The sequence below is a fragment of the Oryzias melastigma genome, linkage group LG12, assembly GCF_002922805.2.
Source record: "Oryzias melastigma strain HK-1 linkage group LG12, ASM292280v2, whole genome shotgun sequence".
NCBI classification, from domain to species: domain Eukaryota; kingdom Metazoa; phylum Chordata; class Actinopteri; order Beloniformes; family Adrianichthyidae; genus Oryzias; species Oryzias melastigma.
The window spans coordinates 19,098,717-19,124,598 of NC_050523.1; the positions used below are offsets into that span (position 1 = coordinate 19,098,717).

The 25,882-nt window shown below is 37.6% G+C and overlaps 1 protein-coding gene across 6 annotated transcripts; it reads right to left on the minus strand.

The window, feature by feature from the left end:
* Window positions 1-1,466: 1,466 nt before the first annotated feature.
* unc13bb (unc-13 homolog Bb (C. elegans)) lies at window positions 1,467-25,084 on the minus strand. 6 transcript variants are annotated; one of them, XM_024299124.2, is made up of 33 exons: window positions 22,323-25,084; window positions 22,024-22,046; window positions 21,351-21,397; window positions 21,000-21,078; window positions 20,733-20,738; window positions 20,065-20,139; window positions 19,555-19,774; window positions 19,192-19,419; window positions 18,949-19,090; window positions 17,565-17,734; window positions 16,873-16,988; window positions 16,315-16,478; window positions 14,875-15,025; window positions 14,710-14,778; window positions 14,405-14,494; window positions 14,083-14,220; window positions 13,847-13,977; window positions 13,606-13,691; window positions 12,084-12,210; window positions 11,888-11,984; window positions 11,655-11,798; window positions 11,248-11,325; window positions 11,002-11,079; window positions 6,558-6,646; window positions 6,341-6,487; window positions 6,086-6,209; window positions 5,957-6,010; window positions 5,767-5,844; window positions 4,652-4,799; window positions 4,423-4,479; window positions 4,140-4,232; window positions 3,902-4,061; window positions 1,467-3,368 (listed from the first exon to the last, which is right to left on the minus strand). In XM_024299124.2, exons 1-33 carry the CDS (start codon window positions 24,427-24,429, stop codon window positions 3,083-3,085), a joined length of 5,802 nt encoding a protein of 1,933 aa, XP_024154892.1. In that variant the 5' UTR covers window positions 24,430-25,084; the 3' UTR covers window positions 1,467-3,082. The 6 variants fall into 6 exon arrangements, with proteins under 6 accessions (XP_024154892.1, XP_024154893.1, XP_024154895.1 ...); XM_024299125.2 differs by lacking the exon at window positions 20,733-20,738; XM_024299127.2 differs by lacking the exon at window positions 4,423-4,479.
* Window positions 25,085-25,882: the final 798 nt, after the last annotated feature.

Consider the following 25,882-nt stretch of genomic DNA (forward strand, 5'->3'; position numbering starts at 1 on the left):
TCCGCTGGACACGTCGCTGCATCGAGCTGCAGCCAGAGAACGCGGCGGCAGTAACAGACTGTCAAACTATCCACAGTGTATCCCGCTTTTCTCAGTCTTTAATGTTTTAAAAAACAAAAGTTTATTGGAAATGATAAATCTCTATTTCATTTATTACTGTAGTTCAGCAGAGGAGGAAAAAATTTGGTCCTGACAAAAAATGAACATGAAAGTGTTATGGAAATTTTATTTTTGATGTTTTTTATTTTATTTTACTGAACGTTGATTGAAGTTTTGAATTTAAAATGCCCTTCACTTGCACTTGGGCTTTTGTTAGGCATTTTATGTTACTGCCTTTTATTGTTAAGGAAGTTTATCTCCATACAATGTTACAAAATAAAGTATTTCTGATGAAAACTATTAATTTTGCCATTCCTGTTTTTATAATTAATGTAGAACTGCTAAATTCCACGAAGCACACATTTTTTTCCTAAAAAAAGGCCACATGTAAATTTGCGATTAATCGCGAGTTAACTCTGGACAAAATGCGATTAATCGCGATTAAAAAATTTAATCGCCTGACAGCTCTAATAACTATAATAACTATATTATAAGAAGTTCCTATTATAAGAAGTACTCATTTTGGGTTTTTCATATTAGTTTGAGATGGATTTTAATTTAAATTTCTTTGTCTGTGTTTTTTATCAATAAAGTTTGATTAGATATGTTTTGAAAGTATGTTGAATTAAAAGCCAAATATAAAAAAAATTAACATTTTTAGTAAATAATAACTTTTAATTAGGACCAGGAATCGAATAAAAAAATTAACTAATTCATTGCAAATTTAAAAAAAATAATTGAGATTTTTTTTTTTAAGTTACATTATTTGCCAGCTGCTTATAATCTGCAAATGATCACAATATGAAATCACAAGCAAAATTATACATTTAAAACATGTAATTTTCAGCCCTTTGGATCCTCATCTACCACAAAATAAGAATTTATCTCCTCAGAGCACCGCTCTCCATTTCACAATTTTCTGGAATTCTGTTTTCTTTCTTCCAGCTTTTTAGTTTTTCTCATAATTTCTTCTTATTGTGTTTGAGAATAATAATAAAAAAGCTTCTGATTTAAGTATGATCCAACTGGATTTCAGATCAGCTCACCTCTCTTAACAGCAGTGGGCGAAACTTTCGCAGTGTATCGCGGAATTTCCGCAATTTTTAGATAACACGTGTGCTCGCTATTGTAGAAAAATCATCGTCGGTCCCTTTCTTAAAATAAAATGATGATTGATTTCCTAGTTGTTGGATTTCTCTTTTTCGATTGGTCCACCTCAGTGAATTTTCCGCTCTGCGTTGCAGCCGTTGGATAGACGTTCATCTTCCGCTTATTTATTAAAATACAAGATTTTTTGTACTTTTTGAAGTACATGAGTACATGAGATATCAATGTGAAATACTATGAGGAGAAAAATAAAACAGGAATTGTAGATATTGAAATACTTTATATGAAATTAAAACTGACATTTTTACATGGTGACAAAAAGCAATGACAGTACAAAAAGAAATGCAGTTACTGTGACTGAAAAACTGTACTTAACTATTGCAGTGATCAAGTGGTAAACAAGTTTTAAAAAAATGCAACGCTAAAGATAAAAAGTGAACACTTTCATCTTGGCACAAAAGACGAGGGGTCTGACATGATGATGACTAGAGACATGACCTCATAATCCAAATACATGAAGATCACACAAAGTCAGAACACAAGGGTCAGATTTTGTGGTTTCAAACAAAAAACACTGTAGATGCCCAATTAAGAAACGTTTCCTTCAAATTCACTCATGACTCACAGGTAAATCCTTTCAATCTAGAAATCTGCAATAAAGTAGTAATGAAAACACTTTAAAACATTTGAAATCCTTCAACACCAAATATCACAGACTAAAGAAAAGCATTTTGGGTAGATGTGCCGGATCATGATGACAAAAACAATCTAGGTTTGACAATTGGAAAATTTACATGACGACAGCAAATGCCAAGATGTTCGACAAGAAAGATGGAAAAAATTAAAAGAATTTAAGAAAAAAAAGTTGTTTTTTTACTTTTTCATAAACATAAGGCCTCTTTTCCAACAGAGGAGATGATATGTAAACTATAACTGTTTAACAGGGAAAGCTGGGATGTTTTCCTCCAAGTAAACCAGATTATCCAAATAAAAAATCTAATTTTAAAGTCTGGATGCATGTTTTTAGTGATTATGCATGACCTTTTTTCTTTCTAAAGTGTTGCAACTTGCTGTATATTTCGTTGCTAATGCTAACAAAACTGCTAAAATGTGCAAATTTACAAACATGCTAATCTGGAAACACTTTCCTAAAATCCCAGGCCTTAAAAGAACAATAAATAATTATAAAAACAATAAATAAAATGGCTACAGCATCCAGGATACATCAGGCCACCAAGACGTCTTAAAAGAGCTCATAAATAAAAACGGTTAAAAACTCTTTAACAGAAGGAACTCTGTGAGATTTAAATGTAAGTGAACAAGTTTTATCAACAAAGATAAATACAAGCAGGAGGTCAACTTGAGTGGAGAAGGCACGTTTGTAACTGCTCAGGTTTTAAATGCGAAAATTAAGAGTTTACTATGAATACCGACTGACTCTGGCCTTAAAGTCTTTCATTCACCAAACAAAGAACTTTAAAAAGATAAAATTGACTAAAATCATTAAGGGTGTTTAAAAGTGTATGACATCAAACATTCACAGTTTTTAGTGTAAGGCTTAAAAAAACACTTGGCTGAACTTGGATAGAGAGATCAGGGTTATTGCACAGGAACACCAGGGAAGTGTAGGGACGTATTTAGCCCTCTGGCTAGATCTGATGAACACACTGTGGCACTTAAGCAGAAAAAAGGGGTTAAAAACAGGTTCAACTGAAACAGGAAGTGAGGAAAGCTTTAAAAGATGTTGGTAAATATTGCGAGTATCGTGATGAAAATGTAAGTGAGAGCCAGAGAGCTTGGCAAGGCATCTCTTAAGATTCAGCAGCAGCTAAAACAGATTGAATGTGGGAGAGTCCGTGCTTTCCCCTCCGTGTCCTCATCTCCCCTCCTCGGCAGATCGAGTTTCCGACTTGAGCCTCACAAACTCCTTTGCCACGTCGTCGTTGGAACGCTGCGAGAGGATCCGCATGGCGGTGAGGCCCGTGTCGTCCATGTAAATGCGCTGTCCCAGCGGGCACCAGCAAGCACAGTTTCCCTTCTCCATGATGTCTCTCAGCTGAATCACCACCAAACCCACAACTTGATCCGCGCGGCCGAAACAGTAGTCTTTCACGCAGGCTTGGACTTCGTAGCAGTCGAAGCCATCTTGGTTACCCAGAACACTGCGGACAAAAAAATAAAGCGTCTTCTTAAGGGAAATCCACAATTGTTATATAGCAAAAACCAAAGCAGCCCTTAAACTACACCAAACGCGCAGCACTGTGCTACACATTCATAAAGGAATAAGTGGTTCGGGCCCCCTCCGCGTCACGTTTTGATGTTTTGGGTGTCCCCAACTTGTGTTTTTTTGACGTACTGGCTGTTCCCATTAAATCAGGGATCCCTAACCTCCAGGGCGCAAACCGGTACTGTTTCGAGGGCCGCTTGGTACCAGACCACAGACGGGAAAAGTTTAATACTGGAATTCACAAGATTTCCACTGCTTTGACATTTCACTCCAAACCACTTCCTACTGAAGATACTTGCGCTAGTATTGGGTAGCGACAGTCTAGAGTCCATGCTTGGTGTGAATGTAGACTTAAAAAATGCACCAAAAAAAGTCCTCATGCAGTCGAATGTTGCATTAAAACAAGAAGTAGAAGTCAAGCCTTTATCAGGTCCAAGATAAAGCAGAACTGCAGGGTGGTACACTTACAAATGGAACGTTTCATTGAACTTAGGAGACCAGCTGTTGTTCTTGGATTTGGTCTGGAATTTGCGCTTCTTGTCGCTGAGGTGAGGTCCGATCAGGGTGACCTCCACAAACGGGCGAAACATACCAGACGTCTGCCATTTCAAATCACTGGCTCCTATGACTGTAATGATAACAAACACACAAGTCAATAATATAGTGACCTCTAATGTAACTTTTTTTTTCTTAAATTCAAACAGACCTTTAACAGTAACTTTCCGCTCCCCGTTCTTGGGATGGGTGTACAGCTCAATCTGGAGGGAAACCTCCCCGATGGGTTTGTCCACGCCCGATCCTGTTTCAGTGCAGAATCATGCAGTGAGTTCACATCCGGGTAATATATTCACACAGAACAAGTACAGATTGAGAGGGTGGGGGTGGGCGTGTCCACATGAGCTTCACAACACTTTCAAACTCACATCTGAAAGGGGAAGATGTGTGGGGAAAAGGTTAGATAGCTGACAAATGACTTCAAGGAGACCTACCCCTGCTGGGCTGTATTTTTTCATTTGGGGTAAACCTAATACCCTTCCCATTGTGCACTGGCACAGAGGCAGCACAGGAGATAAAAAGAAAACAGCAGCAACTTATCAACATGGCTTAGCATCACACAAAAATAGACAAGTGAGCACAGAAAACTCCAGGTTAGGCGGATGAGTTTTTATACCGTGATCTTTTCAGGGAAACTATCAATCACGTTAACATGGTAACTACCTTGTGCATGTTGGGTTGTCACAAAGGTTTTGATGAGTGTGTCTGTGGACTGAGTGTACAGGGACAGAGCGTGACGTAATGAGGAAAGCTCTGGACTCTTCTCTAGAAAGGCTTTCTTCAGGCCGTTGCCTCCAGCATGGAAGTATTGCTGCAAAGAAAACAGACAACTTCAAATGAATCTAGGGACAGACTGAAGGGTGTAGCTGAATTTTAAACCATTTATTAATTAAAATTCAAAGGGAAACCAAACAGTAAATCAACTTTTTTTGGTTATTAACCTCTATAAGTGGGACTTTAAAACTGCTGTCTTTTGGTCAGATTTTTGACAATATAAAATAAACTTGCTTAATTCGTTCCGTTTTCCTCTTTTCGGTGGTATTCTTTTTAGCTGCCCGCAGTCTTCTTTCAAACAACATTAAATTCCTGTTATATACAAGGTATCAAAAGTAAAGCAAGAAAAAGAGGAACTGCTAGATGACCTTCATTGTTATCGTCGCACGACAATGACACACTAGCGGTCTACACCATGATGTGGCTCTGAAACCGCCATACTGAAAAGCGCTCAGTGGAGGCGAGGCTTAACTGAGTAGAAACGCTCGCCAGAATTAACTAGAGCGCCTCGTATATGATATATAAGTCTGGGCATCTTTGCTTAGACTGCTACCCCCGCGACCCGGTCCCGGATGAAGCGGAGGAAGATGGATGGATGGATGGCCTCGTATATGGATCTACTTGTCTACAAGTGGATCAGCATGGAGCGGCATCAGGATGGAGCGGAGCAGGGAGCGTCTATGCCACACTTACAAGCGTTTCCAGTATTTCGTCTGCCTCTATTTCACAACAATTTGAATAAAGAAATACTAAAAAATTCAATTTTTATATGTTTACTCCACCATGAGAAAAAAGCCAAAGGAAAATGTTAAAAAGGTAAAAGAAAAACAAAAAAAAAACATTTTATCGGAGTGGCTTCAATTTTTTAAAGTGCATGTTGTTCATCTTTATAGCAGAACCACTTGAAACACAGAAGTATAAAGGGTATAAATGCTCCCACCATGACGTATTCCCGCATGTTGATGTTTTTTTTCCATACATACCGTGCAGCAATGTAAGCTCACCTTGATAGTGTCTAAGGCCACATCCATGACAGCACATTGTCTGGGTGTCAGACTTTTAGCCTCTCCCGCCATGTGATCCTAAAGAACAGAATTAAAAGCTACTTTACAGAAGTTGCTCTTTTAGCCATATTTGATTTGTTTTTTGTTGCGCACAAACTTTATTTAAAATGAAATAATAGAGAGAAGTTACCTTTAGTTTGGAGAGCTGTCCCAGGTCTTTTGCAGCGGACAGTATCTGTGCTCCCTACAAATATTTTCATTTTCGTCAGTCTTTTAGTTTAGAGTGCAATATGCAATGACAGGTAAAAACAAAACTCACAAAGGTGTCATTTCCCTGTGGCAGGACGATCGTCTTCTCCAGGCTAGTCATTACTATCCTCCACAGCTCTTTCAGGACGCGCTTCAGTACGGTCTTCTCGCAGACAGTGGCGAATAGAGTTAATCTGCACAAACAAGCAAATGCACAAGTCTGCAACCAAAACAAAGGAGTCTAGAGAGTAAACTGCACAGCCAGATCAAAGTACAAATACATTTAAAAATAACTTTCAACATAAGTCGGACTAAACCCACATACTTTCCATCCAGAAAATCCATAAGCGGTCGCAGCATGTTGTCCGAGTCGGCTTCCACCTGGTTTTTGGTGTTGGCGTTGAGAGGCCCTTTGATCTGATACAACAAGGACGCCATCTGCCGCATGCAGTCATTGATCCGGCTCTGGAAACTAAAGCAGACAGAAAATGAATAATCAGATAAAACTCCTGAAAATGTAAAGCATAAACATATGAATATACCTGTTGCCAAATGTCCTGCTGAGGTCGTCCAGCACATTGTTCAGTCTAACTTGTAGGTCGTTCAACAAGTCACTGGCTTCTGTGTCCATCTGACAGTAAGAGATCAAAAACCAGATATTTTGTCACTGCATTGACTGTAGCACGGTCACATTTTGATTTTATATAGACTTCACACATTTTGTTGTTTTTGAATTCAGCCAACAGGAACAAAAACTTTTATTCTTGAAGAAATATCAAAGTAGTAATATCTCTGATATCTCTGTCAAAAAAAGGAAAACATTTTTTTAAGGGATTTGAGCATTTTGTGTTTGAGAAAAATCAGGTGAAATTATGCTAATGTTGAAAACAACGTCCAGATCAGATATAGTCCTTTGAGGAGACGGTTGGCTCGGCTGCAGCTTCGCAGGCGTCTGCCATTCAGTGATCCTGTAGTTGTTATTTCATTTGACTTGATGAAGGGATCAGGTCTTCTATGTAGTTTCAGAATGATGTCTAACAGGTACAGGCCGGAAGGAATGCAAATCACCCACTCTCTTATCATGAGATAAAAAAGTAGATGTGACTATTAAAAGAAAATGGGAAAAACAAATATTATTTATTTCTCCCCACCCCCCACAAATTTAAATAGGAAAAAAAAGTAACTTTTTCCATATTTGTTCAGAAAGGATGTTTTTTTGGTGGGTAAGAAAACTCATGTTTTATTTATCAGTCAGCAATAAATATTGATGCAGACATCTGCCTTAAGGGGGCCGTGTCTAAGAAGCAAACATCTCAGGGAAAAGTAGATTTCTGAAATATCTACACAATTTAACACACAAATATACAAGCATCCTCTAAAAAAAAAACAGAAGGATTTCCTGTGGGAACACTCATCTGTATTGATGAAGCTAAATGGGCTTTTCATTTGAGGCCTTTCAGGGTTACAGAGCAACATTAGTTATACAGCTAGAAAGCTTTAATAACTTCTGAAAGGAAAGGTTCAGGTTAAGTATTGATGTTTATTGATGTTTGCAAAGTTTTTCTCCATGGTTTCTTGTTAGCAGTGACGATGAACTGCACCTACACTCACCTTTTTGTCTTCAAATGCTTTCTCATTCTATGGCAGCACAGAAAATTAGAGAGTGACAGAGGACAACCTAGATTATGTTTCCCATTTTGGCATTTGTGATTTAAATTCTAACATATTCCTACTGAAATATGAGGCTATAGGCAGTAAATGACTTTACAAAGTGTGGTGGCAGACAGAGCCTACCTTTTCAATTGGTGAATCCATCTTTTCATTGTTAAAAAGAAAAGGTTAAAAATAGAAAAAAAAACAGTCTGTCAGAATTCTTGAAAAACAAATAAGTTCTAAATGCTTCCTTTGTATTTAGATTCTACATAAGTGACACCCACCTTTTCCTTGATAGTCTATTAAAAAAAATTTAATAAAGTGTATTTAGAGAAACACTGGTAACACAGAGGAAGGAAGATAGGATATTTTGGAAAGGGCAGGGATATTGGAAACTCCCACAGGTGGATTTGAATATATGCACTATGAAGGATGTTTTATTATAACAAGACTGATAAAACACTGGGATGTTGTTGGGAACGGGCGTGGCTGGGAAAACCGGGATGGCTAGGAAACACTTTGAACTGCAACAAACCTCGTCTTCTACTTTCTCTCCTTCCTCCTTAATTTCCTCCTCCTCCTCATCATCATTTTCTTCAAGCTAGGAGTTGTCGCCAAAGGAAAGCAAAAACGATTTTAAGTCTCTTATCACTTATATAGATAGAAGGTATTTTATTTTGAAAGAATGAAGTCATGCTACACAAGATGATGGCTGAGGTTTATGCAGACATTTGGATTTACAAGGTACTGTCAAACTTATAAATACAATTAACCACTGTCTTTAAAAATAATTTATATGGACATTCAATTATGATTTGTGCTAGAGAGAACATTTTTAAATAAAAAAAGAAATTAACTTGTGTAAATATGGAACTTTTGAACTTTTATTTACAAGAATAAAAATTTTGGATATAGGAAATATTTTAAAAATAAAAAGAACTTCACTAAAAAGAACAATTATTTAAAGATATATAAATAAATGATGTTTTAAAGTCACATTCCATTCATCTTTTGATGAATTTTCAAAGCGTTCCCAGTGGTCTTTTGATGATGATTATGCTGTTTTAGCCAAAATTCAAAAACCTGTATTGCTTTCCAGGAAATAGGTTCTGCTGAGCAGCAGGAGTTGATTCAATTTTTTTACTTCTGAGTTGTGGGTGATGCTGGTGCAGAGTAAACCTGCACTCATTTCCCGTTAACCCTTTATTTACTTGCTCTCCTGCTAGCTTACAGCTCCTCACAGCCCCAAGCTAACATTATTGATGCAACATAAATGGTGAGCAACATTGATTGTAGCTTGTAAATAACAACTACAATGTTTTTCCAACATTTATCGGCTCCCGATTCGCAATGATTTGAACAAAGAAATACTCAGAAATGCTATTTTAAGGTTAATTTTCTTAGTATATGTTCTTCATCATCAGAAAAATACCACAGAAATATGTTAAAACCACCAAAAACACAATTTTTATCAGACTGGGTCCTTAAACCGTCTCCTTGTTCAGGTTTCCTTATTTATTTTTACATATGCTTGCTTGGACTTTTTTTTTTTTAGACATAAAGTTATCTATTTACACTTAGCTACTAATTATCAAACCAACGTAGAGGAATTTGCAGTGCTACTACTGTTTGCACTCTTCTAACATCTACTATTGATTAACTTAAAGCAAAAAAAAAAAAAAAAATCAATGAATTCAATTCATTCAATTGCAATAATTTAGAGTACAACCAAAACCACAACCGTCTCATCCTTTGAGCCAACCTGCCTTAAACCATAAGAAATAAATGAACACATGGAGGTTTACTGCTGCAGTCCAACCTTTTTTGCACCATGGATTGGTTAAAAATCTGTCGGACCGGCCTTTAGGTGTGACAAATTCGTGGAATAAAATAAAAATGATAGAGGCAACACAAAAACTGGCATATTCTTGAATTAGAAAAGTAGGAACAACGTATTGGAATAAATGCTTATTGCAGCAAAGACTCCTGGTTTTGTCAGTTAAATACAGCTTTCTCATCCTTTAAAGATTTAGCCTCTTCTTCAGTTTCCTTACTGTCTCGTTGAACTCAAAAATGGGGTGTTTTTTTGCTAACTTTGCTAGCTTGGTGGTAAAGCATCTAGAGGTTAGATTGATATTTTAGGAAAATTGTACATTTTGTGATAAAAGCTCCAAATTTACAAGGGATGTACCTTAGGATTCCCTCTTTCAGAAAAGCATGTTTGCCACAAAATGTCGGCCATTTGTAAAGATGGTGGCCATACAGGCAATTGTTGCAAAAATGTTCAATGTCTATTTGCCTCAGGTAGATTTTCACCAAATTTGGTGTTTGTACCACAAAATGCAGGTCTTTTGTCATAACCAGCGGCTATTTAGGCTACCTTTAAGAAAGTAGTGAATATATAAAGACATGAGACCAAACAAGCCCCTTGACATGCATCAAGAGTGAGTCAAAAACAGATAAGGTGGAAAGAATCTGGTAGTTTTCCAAAATAAAACATTGTTCAGAATTACATATCAAATAAAAGGCTGTACCTATTGACCATGATCCAATTCTTGAAGACCATACCACAGCTTCAAAAAACAAAGAAAGGCTTAACTAAGAGTATTCATCTGCTTTAACAAAGATGGTGATCCTACCTCCAGTCCTTCTTCTTCCTCCTCCTGAGACATTTCATCTAGCTTGAATTGTAAAGTGAACACTGGTTGAAACATAAGCTACCGTGTCTTCCAGCAACAGTTCTTTTTTAAAGTCCCACTCCAACTATACATTTTTTCAATTGTAAAATTGTTCCCAGTGGTCTTTTAATCACGATTATGCAGTTTTTGCTTAAATCAAAAAGCCTGTGTCGCTTTTTTGAATTAATAAATACTCATAAACACAGTTTTAATCTTAAATTATTTCACACATATCCTCCATTATGAGAAAATGCTACAAAAACATATTAAAAACACGATTTTTATTGGAGTGGGTCTTTAAGTATTACTAAACTAAGTCAGCAGTACTGCAACTACATGTAAATTTGGGGTTGGGATTTAGATTCATACATTTATCTACCTCATCTGGATCCCTACAACATCAAGCTAATCCAACACTTTCAACTAATCAATCTAACCTGATCATGGACAGAAAACAACTTCTACTGCAGGGCAATGATGATAATCCACTACTTCAAATATCTACACTGTAGAGTACCTACCCTTGCCTCCTCTGTAGCAACCTGACACACGAGAAGCTCAGATGTGACTTTGTGTAAAGAAGCAGCTCTATGTTTTGACGTCAAATTTCATCTCGTTAGAGAAATGTTTCTCTACCCCCCATCTCCCCACTCACCTGTTTGGCCCCCATCGACTCAAACATCTTCTCCAGCTGGATTCTTAACTGCTGCACGTTGTTGAGGAGGACGCAGGGCTGCAGAGGGAAACGAGGAGATGCTTCTCAGCAGTGCTTTTTTTAGCGTTTTAAACCGTCAATACTTACCTAAGTAACAGTTAATATGATAAAAAAAAATAAAAATAAATAAATACATTTTCTACTAAAGTATTAATGCTGTGAAACAAACACATGAGAGTAACTTACAATATTCTCCTTCTCAATGTAAGAAGGAAAGTTCTTGGTCAAAATGGCGCTGTACTGCAGAAGAACTTTGGCAATTGTCTGTAAACACAATGAGAAACAAAAAATCAAATTACTGATTTTAAAGGATGAAAGAAGCTTTTCAAAGCTCCTTCTGTGCCCTGAACTCTACATTTTGACATTCCCTTTTAGTCACATTTTTCTGTTTTGTGTTAAAACAACTTCAGTAAAACAAAATTAATTTTTATGTTGAATTACGTAAGGTAGTAATGCAAACAGACAGACAATTTAAGGTAAAAAACAAAAAGGACCATAATTGTGTAAAGGAGCTTAAATTAAACACCCCTTAAGGTTCTTGTACTGTGACTTTTCTGTTTTTTCCAACTCCACTGCAATAACACGCAGGATACCTTGGAGAAGCGGCGGCTGTACTGAGCCATCACACTGGGATCAGGACATTCCAGCTTCTTGATGATTTCAAAGCTCTGGTTGAGCTGAGTGAAGATGTCCACGACAGAGCAGGAAAACAGAGCATGCTCAGACGTCTGCTGGAACTAAAAAGAGAAGAGACAATCATTTATACTCACATTGGAGACAAAACAGACACGGCATCGAATGAATTCTTCAACTAAAGTGCTCTTACTCCATCTTTTTTGTCTCTCTCCAGGGCTCCATGCATAAACTCCATCGATACGTCCTCATTTTCATCCAGCCACTGAAGAACAAACTGAACAAACCACCTGAAAGGCAAAAATAGACATTTTTAGAAATGTTGCTGAAAAATCAAAAGTACAAGCTTTTTTATAGTGTATCAATATTTGAACATGACATGTACTTACGATGGGTAGTCGGGAACGATTCCTTTGACGCTTGGCAGCTCCTTTACATATTCATTGTAGAGCCACTTGACTTTAAAATGCAAGTTCATGTAGTCTGTGCTCTTACACAGTCTGTGCTTCTCATGTTCTGAGGAAAAAATAGAAGAAATACCAGTGAGGCCTTCAAGCTTGTTGAGAGAAAATAGCTCAAAGGACATTTCACAAAGTTCTAAAACTCCACACTTTATACACTTCAAACAGACGTGAAGATTTTCACACTTTTCTCTCCTGTTTAAGCGCTCAAAGTTCAAACCTTCATAGTAAAATAAGTTCAGTATTACTTTAGGCTGATGTTATTCACACATATTTACATACAACCAAAATAAAAATTGATGGAAATTTAGGTTGGCCACATGTAATACGTGTATTTTAAATCCGTCCAAGGCTAAATGTTGTTGTTGGTCTCATGTATTTAAAGTTAGAAGTTAAAATTAGTCCAATTTGTTGTGTGAAAAAAAAAAAATGCACTGAAGAAAAATCTAAAATATATATATATATATATATATATATATATATATATATATATTATGGGACATTCCTGCTGTGACAATGTGTACTTAAACCATTAAGTTTTAGAGAACACCTTTGGAAAACAAAACCTTATGAACAAAATAAATAAAAGCAGATACTTGACAAAGACTTAAAAAACAACTTACGTTTTTACAGACTGTAAAAAAATTTAGTCTTTCCTCAACATAGAGCATTTCGCCTTTCACGGTTTTACTGTTCCACCTATTTTTTCAGTGCAACTTTGCCTTTTTTCCCTCTTTTTTAACATTTTAACAGCGGTCTGTGTTCTGCATCTTGAGTGGCTGTTGATCTTGTCAATCAATCTAATCTACCCCATGTCTTCTGTACCTGCAGCTTGCCAGCGTGACATAAATCTTAATTGTGAGCAAATCGTTGTTTTCCTTCCATAAAAGTGGACTTATTTGTCAATAAAGGTTTAAGCTTTAAGAGTTTAAACAAAGTGTAGAAAGTTTGTAGTGAGGGGTTTTACAGCCTTAAAACATATGTAATCCTGCTTTAAGATTTAATCTATGGAGGGTTATTTAGGGAATGTAACTCCTGAAACAATGTAGTTTGATTTGTAAAACCTTTTATGATTATTTCTATTTTTACATTTAAATTGGAAGTGGTCAACTATCACGTCATTTACTGTGTGGCGTAAAACAGATTCTGATTTCACGCTTCAGTCTCTGTAGGCGAATCATGCAAAGGACAAGGACTCAAATCTAAGCCGGCCGCCTCAAAGGACAAATGGTGCTCAGCATAATGAAGAGGGACAGAGGCAAAACACAAGCAGCTTATTCATCTTCAGTTCTATTGTTCCACTTGAAGCTGGGATTTATCCTGTTTTTCTGGAAACATGTTACATCATCTTCTCCTCTCGCTATTATCTCAGATTTTTGCCAAACTTTTGTTGCACAGAAAGAAGCTGAGGATTTCTATCAGGAGTTGGAACAGAGAAAAGAAAACTAACCTTCCATTGCGTACTTCATATCCTGAGCAAACAATGTCCACATGACTTCTGCTGACACCTTTCCTACATTCAGTTCTTGAGGAAACCTAAAGGAGGAGATGAAAGTTTGACATTAGATTCTGGTTAGAAAAGGATCACAGTTTCAGCGCCAAGCGTGTGAGAGAAGTTCTTTAAACTTTCTGTTCAAAGTGCAGCAGAGATGTGAATATTAAAGGCTTATTAATAATGTGGAATGGCTTACTGGTTGAGCACAGGTGTGTAGGAGTTCCTGTCTTCTTCTATGATGGAAACAATGAGCATGATGAGTTTGGGCCAAAAGTCCAAGTTCTTGATACTTGGACCCTGCTCCTCCAAAGGAACCTCCTCTTTGCTCTAGAACAAAAACAGCACTTAATACTCGCTTTTGTTCTAAACTATCCCAGTTTACACTAAGAGTAACAAAGCTTAGACTGTGTGTGTGATTGTTGTGTGACTCACTGCGTCTGCAGGTTGGTACTGCCTGCTGTACAGCTCCTGACAGTTATTGAAGATGTAGTCATAAGTGGAGTTGAGACAGGCCTTCACACAGTCCCTCACCACCTGACTGGCTCTGGGTGGAGACTGTAATTCCTGGACCTGAACACCAGAGGGAGACAGCAGCATCATTGGCAAACAAACATTTGAATTTCCTGAATGTTATTCATGTGGTAACATGAGGATCGGTGGCACTTTGAGTGTGTTTTATTTGACTATTAAATTGGAACAGGATCACACACAAGAAATCTGTTAAGTGACATAAAATGAGTAAAAAAAATGTCACCTTCATCCTAAAGAAGGTGATGCTTGTTAGCAGGTCCACTGTGGATTTTAAATCTTGCAGGCGATCTTTGCTGCTAGCAGGGAAGTGGTTCTAAAAGTGAAGCATAATTCAAGTTACTTAAATTAGTTTAGCATTATAATAATTTTTCAGCCCCTTTATGACCAAATTATAATTTGAAGCAAACCACATATTGAAAAATAAGAATCTTGCAAATATATTAGAGGAAATTATTTTTTTTATTATGTTGTGAAACTTATACACTGACCATTTCTAATCACTATAAGACTATATTTTATAAAACTCACTCTGTAGGTGGAAAGGTCAATGCGCAAAGAGTTGTGTAGCTGGTCCAGAAGCTTCACAAATCGTTCTTTCTGTAATATTGAAGGAAAAATGACATGTAAAGAAAGATTAGCTGAGAAGAAAAAAAAGTGAAAATAAAAGATAATTGACGTGACACTGCAACAAACCCCAAAATTTGAGGCAGCAAAGCGGTCTGAAGCAGACACATTGGTTGAAGCTGTTGTGTGGGCATAGAAAGCATTGATGTTAGCCAACAGGCTGCTCATCACTGCAGGAACTCCAGGACACATGTACTTCGTTGAAAGGCAGGCAAAGTGTCTGTAAAAATAAAAAAGGAAATTTGATGATCTGGGTAAAATAGGAAATGATTTTAAACCTGTTTTCACCTTAGAGCTTTTTTTAGAGACATTTTTTATTGTCATTCGTTTAAATTTATTTAAAATAAATTGTGGTTGATGTGTCAATTTGAAAAATATATATGAGTCAATTTTCATGCCTTGTCCATAGAGACGTTTACTGATTTCTCCACTATAAGGTGCACTTAAAGGCTTTCATTTTTTTCAAAAGAACGACGGTGGGCTTTGTGACCTGGAGCGCCTTATGGAGAATTTCTGGTTGTATTTATTATTGTTGAAGTGATTTTGAGAGGTACACGGCATTTTGTAAAAAAATCCAGTCTGTTTTTTTTTTTTTTTTTTCAAGTTGCTAACAAGGTTGCGTGTGCTGCACATCAACACGGCTAACATGTGCAGAAGGGGTGTTGATCCATTTGTTTTTCACGTGTAGTCACAGTAATGTTTATTTTAGCTGTATAAGTCTTTTTTTTTTTATATATGTTGCTAACAAGGTTGAGAGTTACAGGTGTCGTGAATAAGCTAACGTGGCTAACACTTCTAAGGTAGCTAACATGTAGCATGATACAAACAAGTTCTAGAGTTACTGTAAACACACTTAAAGTCTCACTGACTGACTTCTCTCTGACTCTTGTCTTACTTAATGCACATTTTGAGTTTTTTGAGCGCCTTTTATGTGACAACCCCTTATAATCTGATGCACAATTTCAACCTTTTCAGTGGTTTCCAACATCCCATCATTTGTAGATTAAATTTAACTAAAAACAGCCATAAGCCTAGTTTATAGTTCACATTGATTGGCCATCGCATTAATCATATTCACGATCTAGTTCAGTGATCCCCAACCAACCACCGGGCTGCAGACCAGTACGGATCCTTGGGTCACTTGGTACCGAGTCGCAGACAAAAAAGGAAATACACACGCTAACTTAGACTACTTCTTTATAGTTTGTTTTCTAATCCTGCAGGAAGGTTTATTTTTTTTAAAAACTTCCAGGTTCTGTTCACAACATCCATCGTGGTCATGTGACTTAAGGCGGTTACCTGCATGGCTGCCTGGATTGCTAAGCTAGTAGCCCAAAGCTAGCAAAAACCAAACAGTAACATAAAACATTCTTAAGGAAGAAGAGAGCCAATGAGGAAACCGAGTAAGAGCATTTGACTTTGAAGAACAATAAATCTTACTTGCAACCATGTTACCTATGCAAGACTGAAAAAATGGCCGTTTCAAATGGGATCTTGTCTCAGACTTACGTCATCGCCTGGTAGATCGACTCAATCCCGTAGCGCATGGCAAATTCATCGACTATTTCTTGAGCAACATCATCAAAGTAGACTTTCCATGAATCGTCTCCACGAGCCTCTGGGATCTTCACCGCGCCCTGACCCAGGACATCAGTCGAATAGTGGAACAAGTTCTGTAGGGGGCGGGGGGAATACATGCCAAATAAAACGTTGAAGTGATGGACAGCAATGCAACATGTTGTTCATAAATTAAAAAAAGAAGAATAAATTATATTTTTTTCAGCACTTTAACAAAAAAAAAATGGGTGGAAAGGACACAAGAGTTAAAAGCTTTTGGCTTTTCAGATTAGGACGTTGTCATAAAAGTGCAGCTTATGAGCTTTAAGACCATTTCAAAACTTTGACCAGGATAAGAGGGTTTTTTTATTCTGAGAAGGGAAAGGATTATCCCACTGTTGCAAAACTGTGTGGAAAATTGAATTTGTTCCAAATCAATCACATCTACAAATGTCTTGTACCTCATGATACATCAGTCTAACTCTAGGAATTATTTGAAACTTGTAGTACCTCATGCAAACAGGTGTATTGCACATGATATGGAGCCACCTTCTCCTCTCCTTTGATCTCCACGTTGATTTGGAGGCGAATGGCGCCCGACACAGCCGACTTGTCCGTCCTCTTCTCTGTATTCAAACACAGGATTAATCAAATACGTTTAACAAACTCATAACTATCATCCAAATCTGAACAAAAGTGTGACATGAAACTAGACCTACTAACCCAACGTTAATTACATACTTTTAACATGTCAGTTCTATATTGGGGGGGTTGTTTCTCTAGTTCGATTGCCCTGAAAAGGCAGCAGCTTTAATAGAAGTCCTCCAGCTGAGAAAGAGCGAGACAATGGCAGTGGGCTGTGTGGATCTGCGCCTGATCGCCTAAGACGTGTGAGTCGGAGCTTCTCTGGAGGTGGAGCGCTTTGTGGCTCCCCACTACTATTTGCCCTGACAGGGGCATCATTAGAAGCAATTTGTACGTGTCACTATGGCGGTTGATTTCCGACTGGAGAGCTGCTGCTGGATAATCTCATGTCAGGAAGAGAGTAAAACTGGGGTGGGAGGATGAGGAAGAGGAAAACAAAATACAAAAAAACTAAAATAATTAAGGTAACCTGCTGTTCAGGTTAAGTAAAGGACAAAAGCATGGTGTTTTCTCTCTTTGCTGTTATTCTAGTTACAGCAGAAAGCAGTTGTACGCACCCAGATTGTACCACACGTCCATTTCTCCACTCAGCGTGCGAACTTCTATGATGCTCTGTCCAAGGAAGTCATCAGACTCTCTCTTTAGACGCTGCTTCACCCTGGACTTGATATCATCATCCTCGTCCCAAACACGCACCTTGATTCGGTCGGAAGAATTGTGGCACTCGCTAACAAAACAAACAAACCAATAAATGAATTCATTAGAATAAATGAATTTAATAAATCAGCAGCTAAACGCCTAAAAACAATAAGATAATAATCGGTGTTAGAAAACTGTGAACGTTTAAACAAACCATGACAAGTTGAACTCGAACTGCAACTGGAAAAAGAAAACTCAAGGGCTTAGAAATTTAGGTGAAACATTAGATTCTATCAGGACAGACTGGTTGTCTATGTGCTACTATGATTGGATCGCAAACTTCACACTTTATTTTATAGAAAAGCATCTGCAGCTATGACACAAAACTGAATTTAAATATATATCTAAAATGGGCAAAAGGTGGCATCCTTAATCAAGAACAAAGAAAAAATATTTCTACTTTTATAAATCATTTCTGTTCTATTTTTACTAAAAAAGGAAAATGTATCGTATTTTCTGGACTATAAGGGACACTTAAAAGCCTAAACTTTTTTCAAAAATCATCTGTACGCCTAATAATCTGGTGTACCTTTTGTGTGTACCAAGTTCTAAAACCTGGAAAATGGTCTTGTGCAACATTCAATCTCAACTCGATTGACTGTCGGACCATTTCTCGCTGACACAGGAGCGGCGAGTGCATGGATGATCACGCTGTGTGCTGGGTCCCTCAAAACAATGTGGGAAACAATGTGGATGGCGGTAACCGCATAAAACGTATAAAGATCAGCCGGCATTTTGAGCTCAAGCTTCACCCAGCCTGCACAATTACGCACGTGCAATCCCGAAAACATGCAGTTGATTTGTCTGACAGCGCTCCTTTGTTGGTTTGGAGATGATCATGTTATTAAGTCGTGCGCTGAAATTGACAGTTTCCCCACACAGGTGAAACTACAATGGAGCGTGCATCTGATTTTGAGCGCTCTGTAAAGTCTGCGCTCCCCACCCGCACGGCTAAGTTTAACTTAACTCACTGTTTTGCTTCAATTGCCTCTTTTTTTTTGCGCATTATAATAAGGTGGGCATTGTGTATGAGTTAACTATAGAAATAGACCCCCTAATTAAGACAGCGCCCTATAATACAGCGCGCCCTATGGTGTGGAAAATATGGTATTTAAAATGTCAAAATGTATGAATGAATATAGATAGCCTCCTGAAAGTTATATTAAATTCAAGAAATTAGTGAAAAACATTTTCGGTCAAAGCATTTTACTAGTTTCTACTGAAAAAAAGCTAAAGACCCACAAGTGGAACTTTTCCTCCCAGACTGGATTGAGGTTGCCATAGATGGTCTTGGTTCTCTTCTTGGTTTTTCCCACCTGAACCGTAACATATGGATCACTGGATCCGGTTTTGTCTTTGGCCTGAAGTCCTTGAGCACAGACAACTACAACGAAAAAATGAATAAGGAAGTGAAGAGGAAGTAGTCAGTATTCAAATGTAGTCATACTTTTCAACATGTACTTAATGATGTACTTAATGGGATACCTGTGATGGTGATCTTGGCCGACCACTTTGAGGTCCCGTCCAGCACGCTCTGCTTAATGCCCTTCATCTGCTGCATGTGAAGGGATTTAGTGATGGTGAACACTTCTCTTATCAGCTCAAAGATCTCTGGTTTGTTTCTTTCCCTGATTTTCATCCGGTCCTTCATGGCCATGATTATGTTCTGAGTTCGGTCTTCAGCTCCATGTTTGGAGCTTTTCTCCGCAGCGCCTAAACATATCTCAAAAACATAACAAATTAGAAAATGCTAACTTGAAAGAGAAGAAATTACCTAGAACTTTAGGGGTTAAGGGTGTTGAGCTTTTCTTCAAGACTATTAAAGATCTTTTTCTGGAAATTACTCACGCTGTAGACAGTCAGCATTAAGTAGCTCCTGGCACTTCTCATGGCACTTGACCCCACATTCGGAGCAACGCATGCCTTGGCGAGCAATCCCCCACAGCAGCCCCTCACACTCATAGCAGTATGTGGGTGTGGTAGCTGTCCACACCTCAAAGTTATGAGGGGTTGTGCAGGATATTGGGTAAATGAGTGCCTGCAGGGTCTTCTTATACACATGGTTTTTCTGTAGACGGACAATAACAAAAGATCATTGGAGTGAAGTGTACAGCAGCAAAAACATCACAAGCAAAACCTTTGAATTTGACCATCTTGAGAACTAATGAGTGAAGACTCTTCTCATCCAGGATGGTTCCAAAGCAAAAACATTCTTAAAAAGGTCAACAAGACTTCAAGATGTTTCACCTCAAGAAACTTTCAACCTTCAAATCAAGAACTTCAGGGCAAATCTTCATCTTAAAAACTAAGTCCAGGTGAACTTTCTCCTGCTATCTTAAGATTAAAAGGTGCACTCACCAGCTCTTCGTCCTTGAATGAGGACCGCGCAGCCATGGCAGAAGCGATCCCTGCCTTCCTGGCTTGAACGAGAGACTGAACAAGATGTCGCAAACAAACATTTACATGAGTTTTGCATTGAGTAAGCAAATGCATGTCCAACCCACAACCAGCTAAGCTGTCACATCACTGCTCAAAAAGCAAATGGTGAGACTGGATATAAAAAAGGTGCTCAATAGGGTTAAAAAGGTTAAAAATTGCAAGTTTTTTTTTTTTTCATTTTTGTGAGCTCTTTTTCAGATTACCAGAAATCTAGTTCGAGTTAGTTTAAAAAGCCAATAATGTTAGTAGGCAGGCAGAATTAGATTACTGGTAATAATGAAACAAGGTAAAAAGCTTTGTTAGTTGGAAGTGTTTTAAATATGTATGGCCGAGCAAGTGAGGAAAAACATGAACCAAAAAGGTGAAGGAGGTCATTGTTAATGGCATAAACTCTTACTAATATCAAGTAGGAAGAAAACATTAAACATGTCATACGTTTGTCTTAAATTTGTACTAAGCATAAAGTCATGGAAGATCGAGATGTTTTTTGTAGCATAAATGTTTGAGATAACGTTTCTTTTTCTTGTCCTACTTGATATTTCAAGCTTCAGTCAGGAAAGGGAGTGGCAACTTCATCTATAACTTACCATAGCCTGACCAAGCAGAATGAATGCATTCAAGAGAGTTGTGGGGAATAGTTTCAGGTTAAAGAGAGGAGGGAGAAAGAAATTAGTCTGACTTCATTTCTGTGTCCATGTGACGATGACACTCTTGATTTTAATTTAGCCTTAAAGTAAAAAAATTGCTATGATTGCTATTTAATTTTCGCAAATACACAATTATCCTCTTATCCAAAAAAGACAGGGAGATGGATAAGAAATGGAATATGCAAAAAAATGGAAGGTGATACTGACCACATCGCTGACCAAGGGGATGGGCTTCTTTTTTCGCAAGTCTGGCATGCTGTCAATTCCATACAGACCAGATCCACCACTAATCAGCAAGAAAAAACATCATCAAATAAAGAGGTTTGAGTAAAAATACGAAATAAAATGTGCACCATTACTTAAAATAGGACAAATTAAATTTTAGAGCTTACATGGCATGCTTTAAATGATACTCTTAGGACAAAGATGTTCAAAAATACAGTTGATGTCAGCAACTTAAATCCCTATTTTGGTGATGTGATTTTTTAAAATAATAGTATTGAACAGTAGCTTGTCTTGGTTGAGTCTAAGGAGTCAAAAGGATAGTTTCTGACTTACTCTGGTTTTAGCCAGGCTTGCCTAGCATCAGATTCCACATCTCGCACCTGCAAGGTTTTAAATGTAAGATTTTAGTAAAATACATAAGTAAAAAAAACAAAAAAAAAACAACAAGAATGTAAAAAGATCGGATGGGAACAAGTTTGGTTGAGTTTCACCTCTCTGATGTCAAAGAACATGCAAAAAAAAATTTCTTAAGGACCCACACGGGAATGATGCTCGATACTTTTACTGGTAAACATAAATGATGAAATGAAGTAAAATTTGACATTACTGAGGATGCAATATTATTATAAAACTAAAAAAAAAAAACAGTTCTACAGCTCTCTCTGAAACACATCAAAGGACAGCTTTGCGATGGGACACTATTCATGCACATGAAGTCTTCAGTGGTTTGACATCCAACTGGTGGCTTTGTTTCTTATCACACACCTGACGTTGCGCTCAAAATGTACACAATGATTGAAATCTAAATATGAAACTAAAAGAACAAACAGGTAAAAAAAAATACTGATCTGTTTTGAGAAATGTACATTTTATAATCCCTCAAAACAGTCATTTTGAGTAGATAACAAAAAATTCACGAGTACATAAAACAATGAATACATTTCCATTAAAATTGAACAAAACAATGACAACGTTTGCTAAATGGAGCCAAATTGTCATCAGTAACCTGGTAATCTTCCCTTCCATAATCTGAAAGAGAAAAAAACAAATAAGTAAAGAGGAAAGTCACTAACTGGGTTAACTCTCTTTAAAACAGCACCAATACAATCTAGCCACTTGCTTAGCACATTTCATGCTGGAATTTATATAATATCTATTCTTATATTATTTTTTTTTTAGTTCAAGATGAAGGTAAATTAAGTGAGTTGTGAACTGAACACAGTACAGATGAGATAATTTACAGTACAGATAGTATGTTCTTTTTCAAATACTTTTAACTCATAAGATAAAACTCTATCAAAATACCTTGAAAAACGTCTTCATGACACTGGGATCCCTGGGAGCCTTGCGAGCCATGGGACCCCTGGGAACCTTGAATGGACCTGGAAAGTCTATGACGAATTTGCTTTTTTTCCTTCAGAATTCGCTGAAAGTTTGCAATTCGTTCCTTGTGACAGGCATCAGTTGGGTTTTCATGATCTACATCGGCAAGAAGGGAGTTCTCCTGAATTGGGCTTAACCCAGCATTGTTGGCATCAAGCACTGAACCCAGAGAACACTCTTGCTGTAGAGTAGAAGTGTGGTCAGTTGTTGAGTTAGTGTTGGACAAATCCCCATCATTTGGATGTTCTTTTTCCAGTAGCATCTCGGTTGTCTGGTGCTCTGATGGAGAACAGGTTCTTTTGGAAGGGGAAACTGACTTTTGAATTTTGCAATCCACATCAGCACAGGTGTATCTAAGTTGTACAGGAGAGGTGATCTGAATTCCCTTCTCTGTCAGCCTAGCCTTGTTTACTGTATTATCAGCAACAATTTGCTCGCTGGGTTGTTGAGGTGGTGGAGAAATCCCCATCTTACTATCATCTTTCGTTTCTTCAGGGTTAGATACTTCGATTTTTTTCAAAGCCTCTTTCAAAGCAGACCTAAAACTGACCACCGCCTTGCTAAGCTTTACATCAAAACCCACATTTGCAATTTCAGCTGTGGAATCAAAGTCTTTTTCCGAAGACTTTGGGGAAAAAGAGTCTCCAGCATCCTCTCTATAAACACTGTGATCTGTCCACTCTCTGTCCAAACTTTCAGAAGATCCCAAATCAAGGGTATCCCCAGATGAGGGACAATCCTCACAAGACGATTGTGGATCAAGATACCCATTGTCACAGTCTGTCAGAAGTACCGTTGAACAGCTCAGACTCCTGGAGGGTGCGGCGATGAGGTCATTTACCCCAGCATCCATGGTGTGGTAACCAGAGCTACGAGAAAATGGACAGTTTGCAGCACAGTCACACTCAAAGTTTTCCTCCTTAGTTTCATTTCTTAGAGGCCTCCACTCTACCATACTGGAAGAACTTGAAGGAGAATTGTAATGATGTCCAAACAACTGTGAGAGGTGCTCAGAACTGGTGTGCAGGGAATGCTCCGATGTGCTGCTCTGCGTTTCTACGTTCTTCTTCCAAACTTCTTGATCAATCTCCAACTCTTCCAAACTGTTTGCACACAAAGAGATGTCCTCTTCACTCCAGTCCCGCATTCCACTTTTTATGGACAGCTTATCTACAGAGGACCACCTGTCAACGTCTGGATTTGCTGAATACAACACTCCGTCTGGATAATTAGAGCTATGACACGATGACAAAGAACTGATGCTTTGGTAGTTCTGATCACAATGAAGCTCCAGATAGCAGAGACCTGGACTTTTAGGTCTTGTGTGCACAGTTAAACCCTGCTCAGACGTCTCCTGGTGAAAGGATCTAAAAGTCATTTCATCACTCTGCCACCTTTTGAGCGATGTTTCAGACAATGTAAATTCTGAATCTTTTATAGTTTGTTTATTATCCAATACGGGGCTTAAACTTCCCTCTTCACAACATAGGATGGCGTCCTGCCTTCCTAGGCTGCCATGTCTTGTGTGTGGTGTTCCAGGAAATGAGTTGAAGTGAGGTTCAGCTGAAGCTCCACAATACAACTCCCCTATTTCGCTGAGCACTGAATCGACACAACAAGAGACTTCATCCACTGAGCTTCGAACTGATGACAAATACTGCCTTAAGTCAGAAATTTCCTCCTGGATCTTGTTAATGCCTTTCAGTTCTTTCAGGATATGCTCTACTATGTTACCAGAGCTTTGCCCTGGTTTCTCATTCTCCCTCTTGTCAGTTTCTGCCTCCTTTCTGTCCTTTTCAAGGAGATAGTTTGTAGCTCCACCGCTATCCTGGCACTTAGAACTTTCCTTGTCCCCAGATGGGACATAGTCAGCCATGGTGGCAGTAAAGTGAGGTGATGGCAGTTTATGAGGGGGGTCATCTTCTTGCTCCTGCTGATGTAGGCGCACATTTGGACTCTGCTGATCTTTCCTCAACAGCTCCGATAGGTGGGATTCACCGTGTCCACTGGTGTGTCCTCTGGGAAACATGCTGTTAGGAGTTGGACGGACCGCTGGTTCATGGACTTCTTATTTCGGTTAAAGCCTAAGCCAGCACATGGAAATGTACATAAGTATAAATATTCATATGAAGAAATTAGTATATCATCAAAAGTTCATTTATTTCAGTAATTTGGTAAAAAAACAAACAAAAAAACAAACAAAAAACATTTTTAGAACCTTATTTTTTATTATTTACAGTGACTGACGTTAGTATTTTATATTGATAAAATAAAAATAAATGTTCACACTTTAAAGTTTTTATAGTATTAGCATAACTGCTGCTTTTTTATTTTTTTTATTAATACATTTATGTAGTGTGGTATCGCATTAACCAGTCTCTTGTGGTGTCGTGGAGTTTAAATTTTTTTAGTTGCAGCTATTAGCCAACTTGTGCTGTTGGTCCAGTGTTAACATATTTGCAAAAAAAATAATAAATTGTGTTTGAAAATACGCTAACTTTTTTGTCAACTGACTTGGTACAACTACATTAACAGGTCAAATGCATACTGGAATAAAATAGAAAGCAGGATGCATTTGTATTTTAAATTTACTAGATTTCATTTTGTGGAAGTCAAGCAAAAAAAAAAAAAGATTAAATCCTTAAAAAAAGGAAAATGTCTAGAATCTGAAGTAAATTTTAGATTTTTATATAAATTTAATGTTAAAAAAAACTTTATTTACAAATTAAGCTGCTTCTTAATCTGAAACACAAAATCAATACTGATTTAAGTCCACAGTTTAAAAATAGAACAAAAAATGGTCAAATTACATCAGATTCTTCAACTAACCGTAGTCACAAAGAAGGTATGTAGAAAAGAAAGCACCATGCAGCTGGTTGGATGTGTACAATTAAAGCAATCTAAATACCAGCACAGTAATTAGATGACAATTCTGGCTTCTCAGGGCACATTACTTAGTCACATTCTGTCCAGCTCATTGGTCTGAAACTGTCTGATGAACAACATAGTGACATTTCCTTAGATGGGATTTAAAATGTTAAAGTAGTAGAGCAGTCCATAAGGATAAATAACATTCTAACTGATACATTTGTTAAATAAAATAAAAAAAAATCTCAATAAACACAGTGCCTTTTGTTCTGATGAGTAAAATACAGTGAAGGTCCTTAATAATAACAAAATAATGTTTTTACGTTGCTTTTTACCTGTAAAAAGGTATAGTTCCTTATAGGAAACATTTCTAATATACCTTACCAACTTTATACAACACATGTCAAATTTTGATATTGCAACACAGAAGCAAGACATGCAAAAAGAAAGAGAAAAAAACATTTCCAATATCCTGAAATCTGCTCATAAATGTCCAGATGTGCTACAAATATTGATGTGAACAACATTAAGTTTACTTGTGTTTGCTAAGGTCAGACAACCAGGTCTGATGTAATCTGGAACTATGAAGTCCCACTCAAACTACATTAGTTTCT

Excerpts from the sequence above, each read along its gene's own strand:
- unc13bb (XM_024299122.2), bottom strand. The coding sequence starts at position 24,429 with ATGTTTCCCAGAGGACACACCAGTGGACACGGTGAATCCCACCTATCG. Across the intron at positions 19,091-19,191 it reads GGCCAAGATCACCATCACAG|TTGTCTGTGCTCAAGGACTT; the intron begins GTATCCCATTAA and ends TTTTCGTTGTAG. Across the intron at positions 4,800-5,766 it reads TGGCCTTAGACACTATCAAG|CAATACTTCCATGCTGGAGG; the intron begins GTGAGCTTACAT and ends TTTTCTTTGCAG.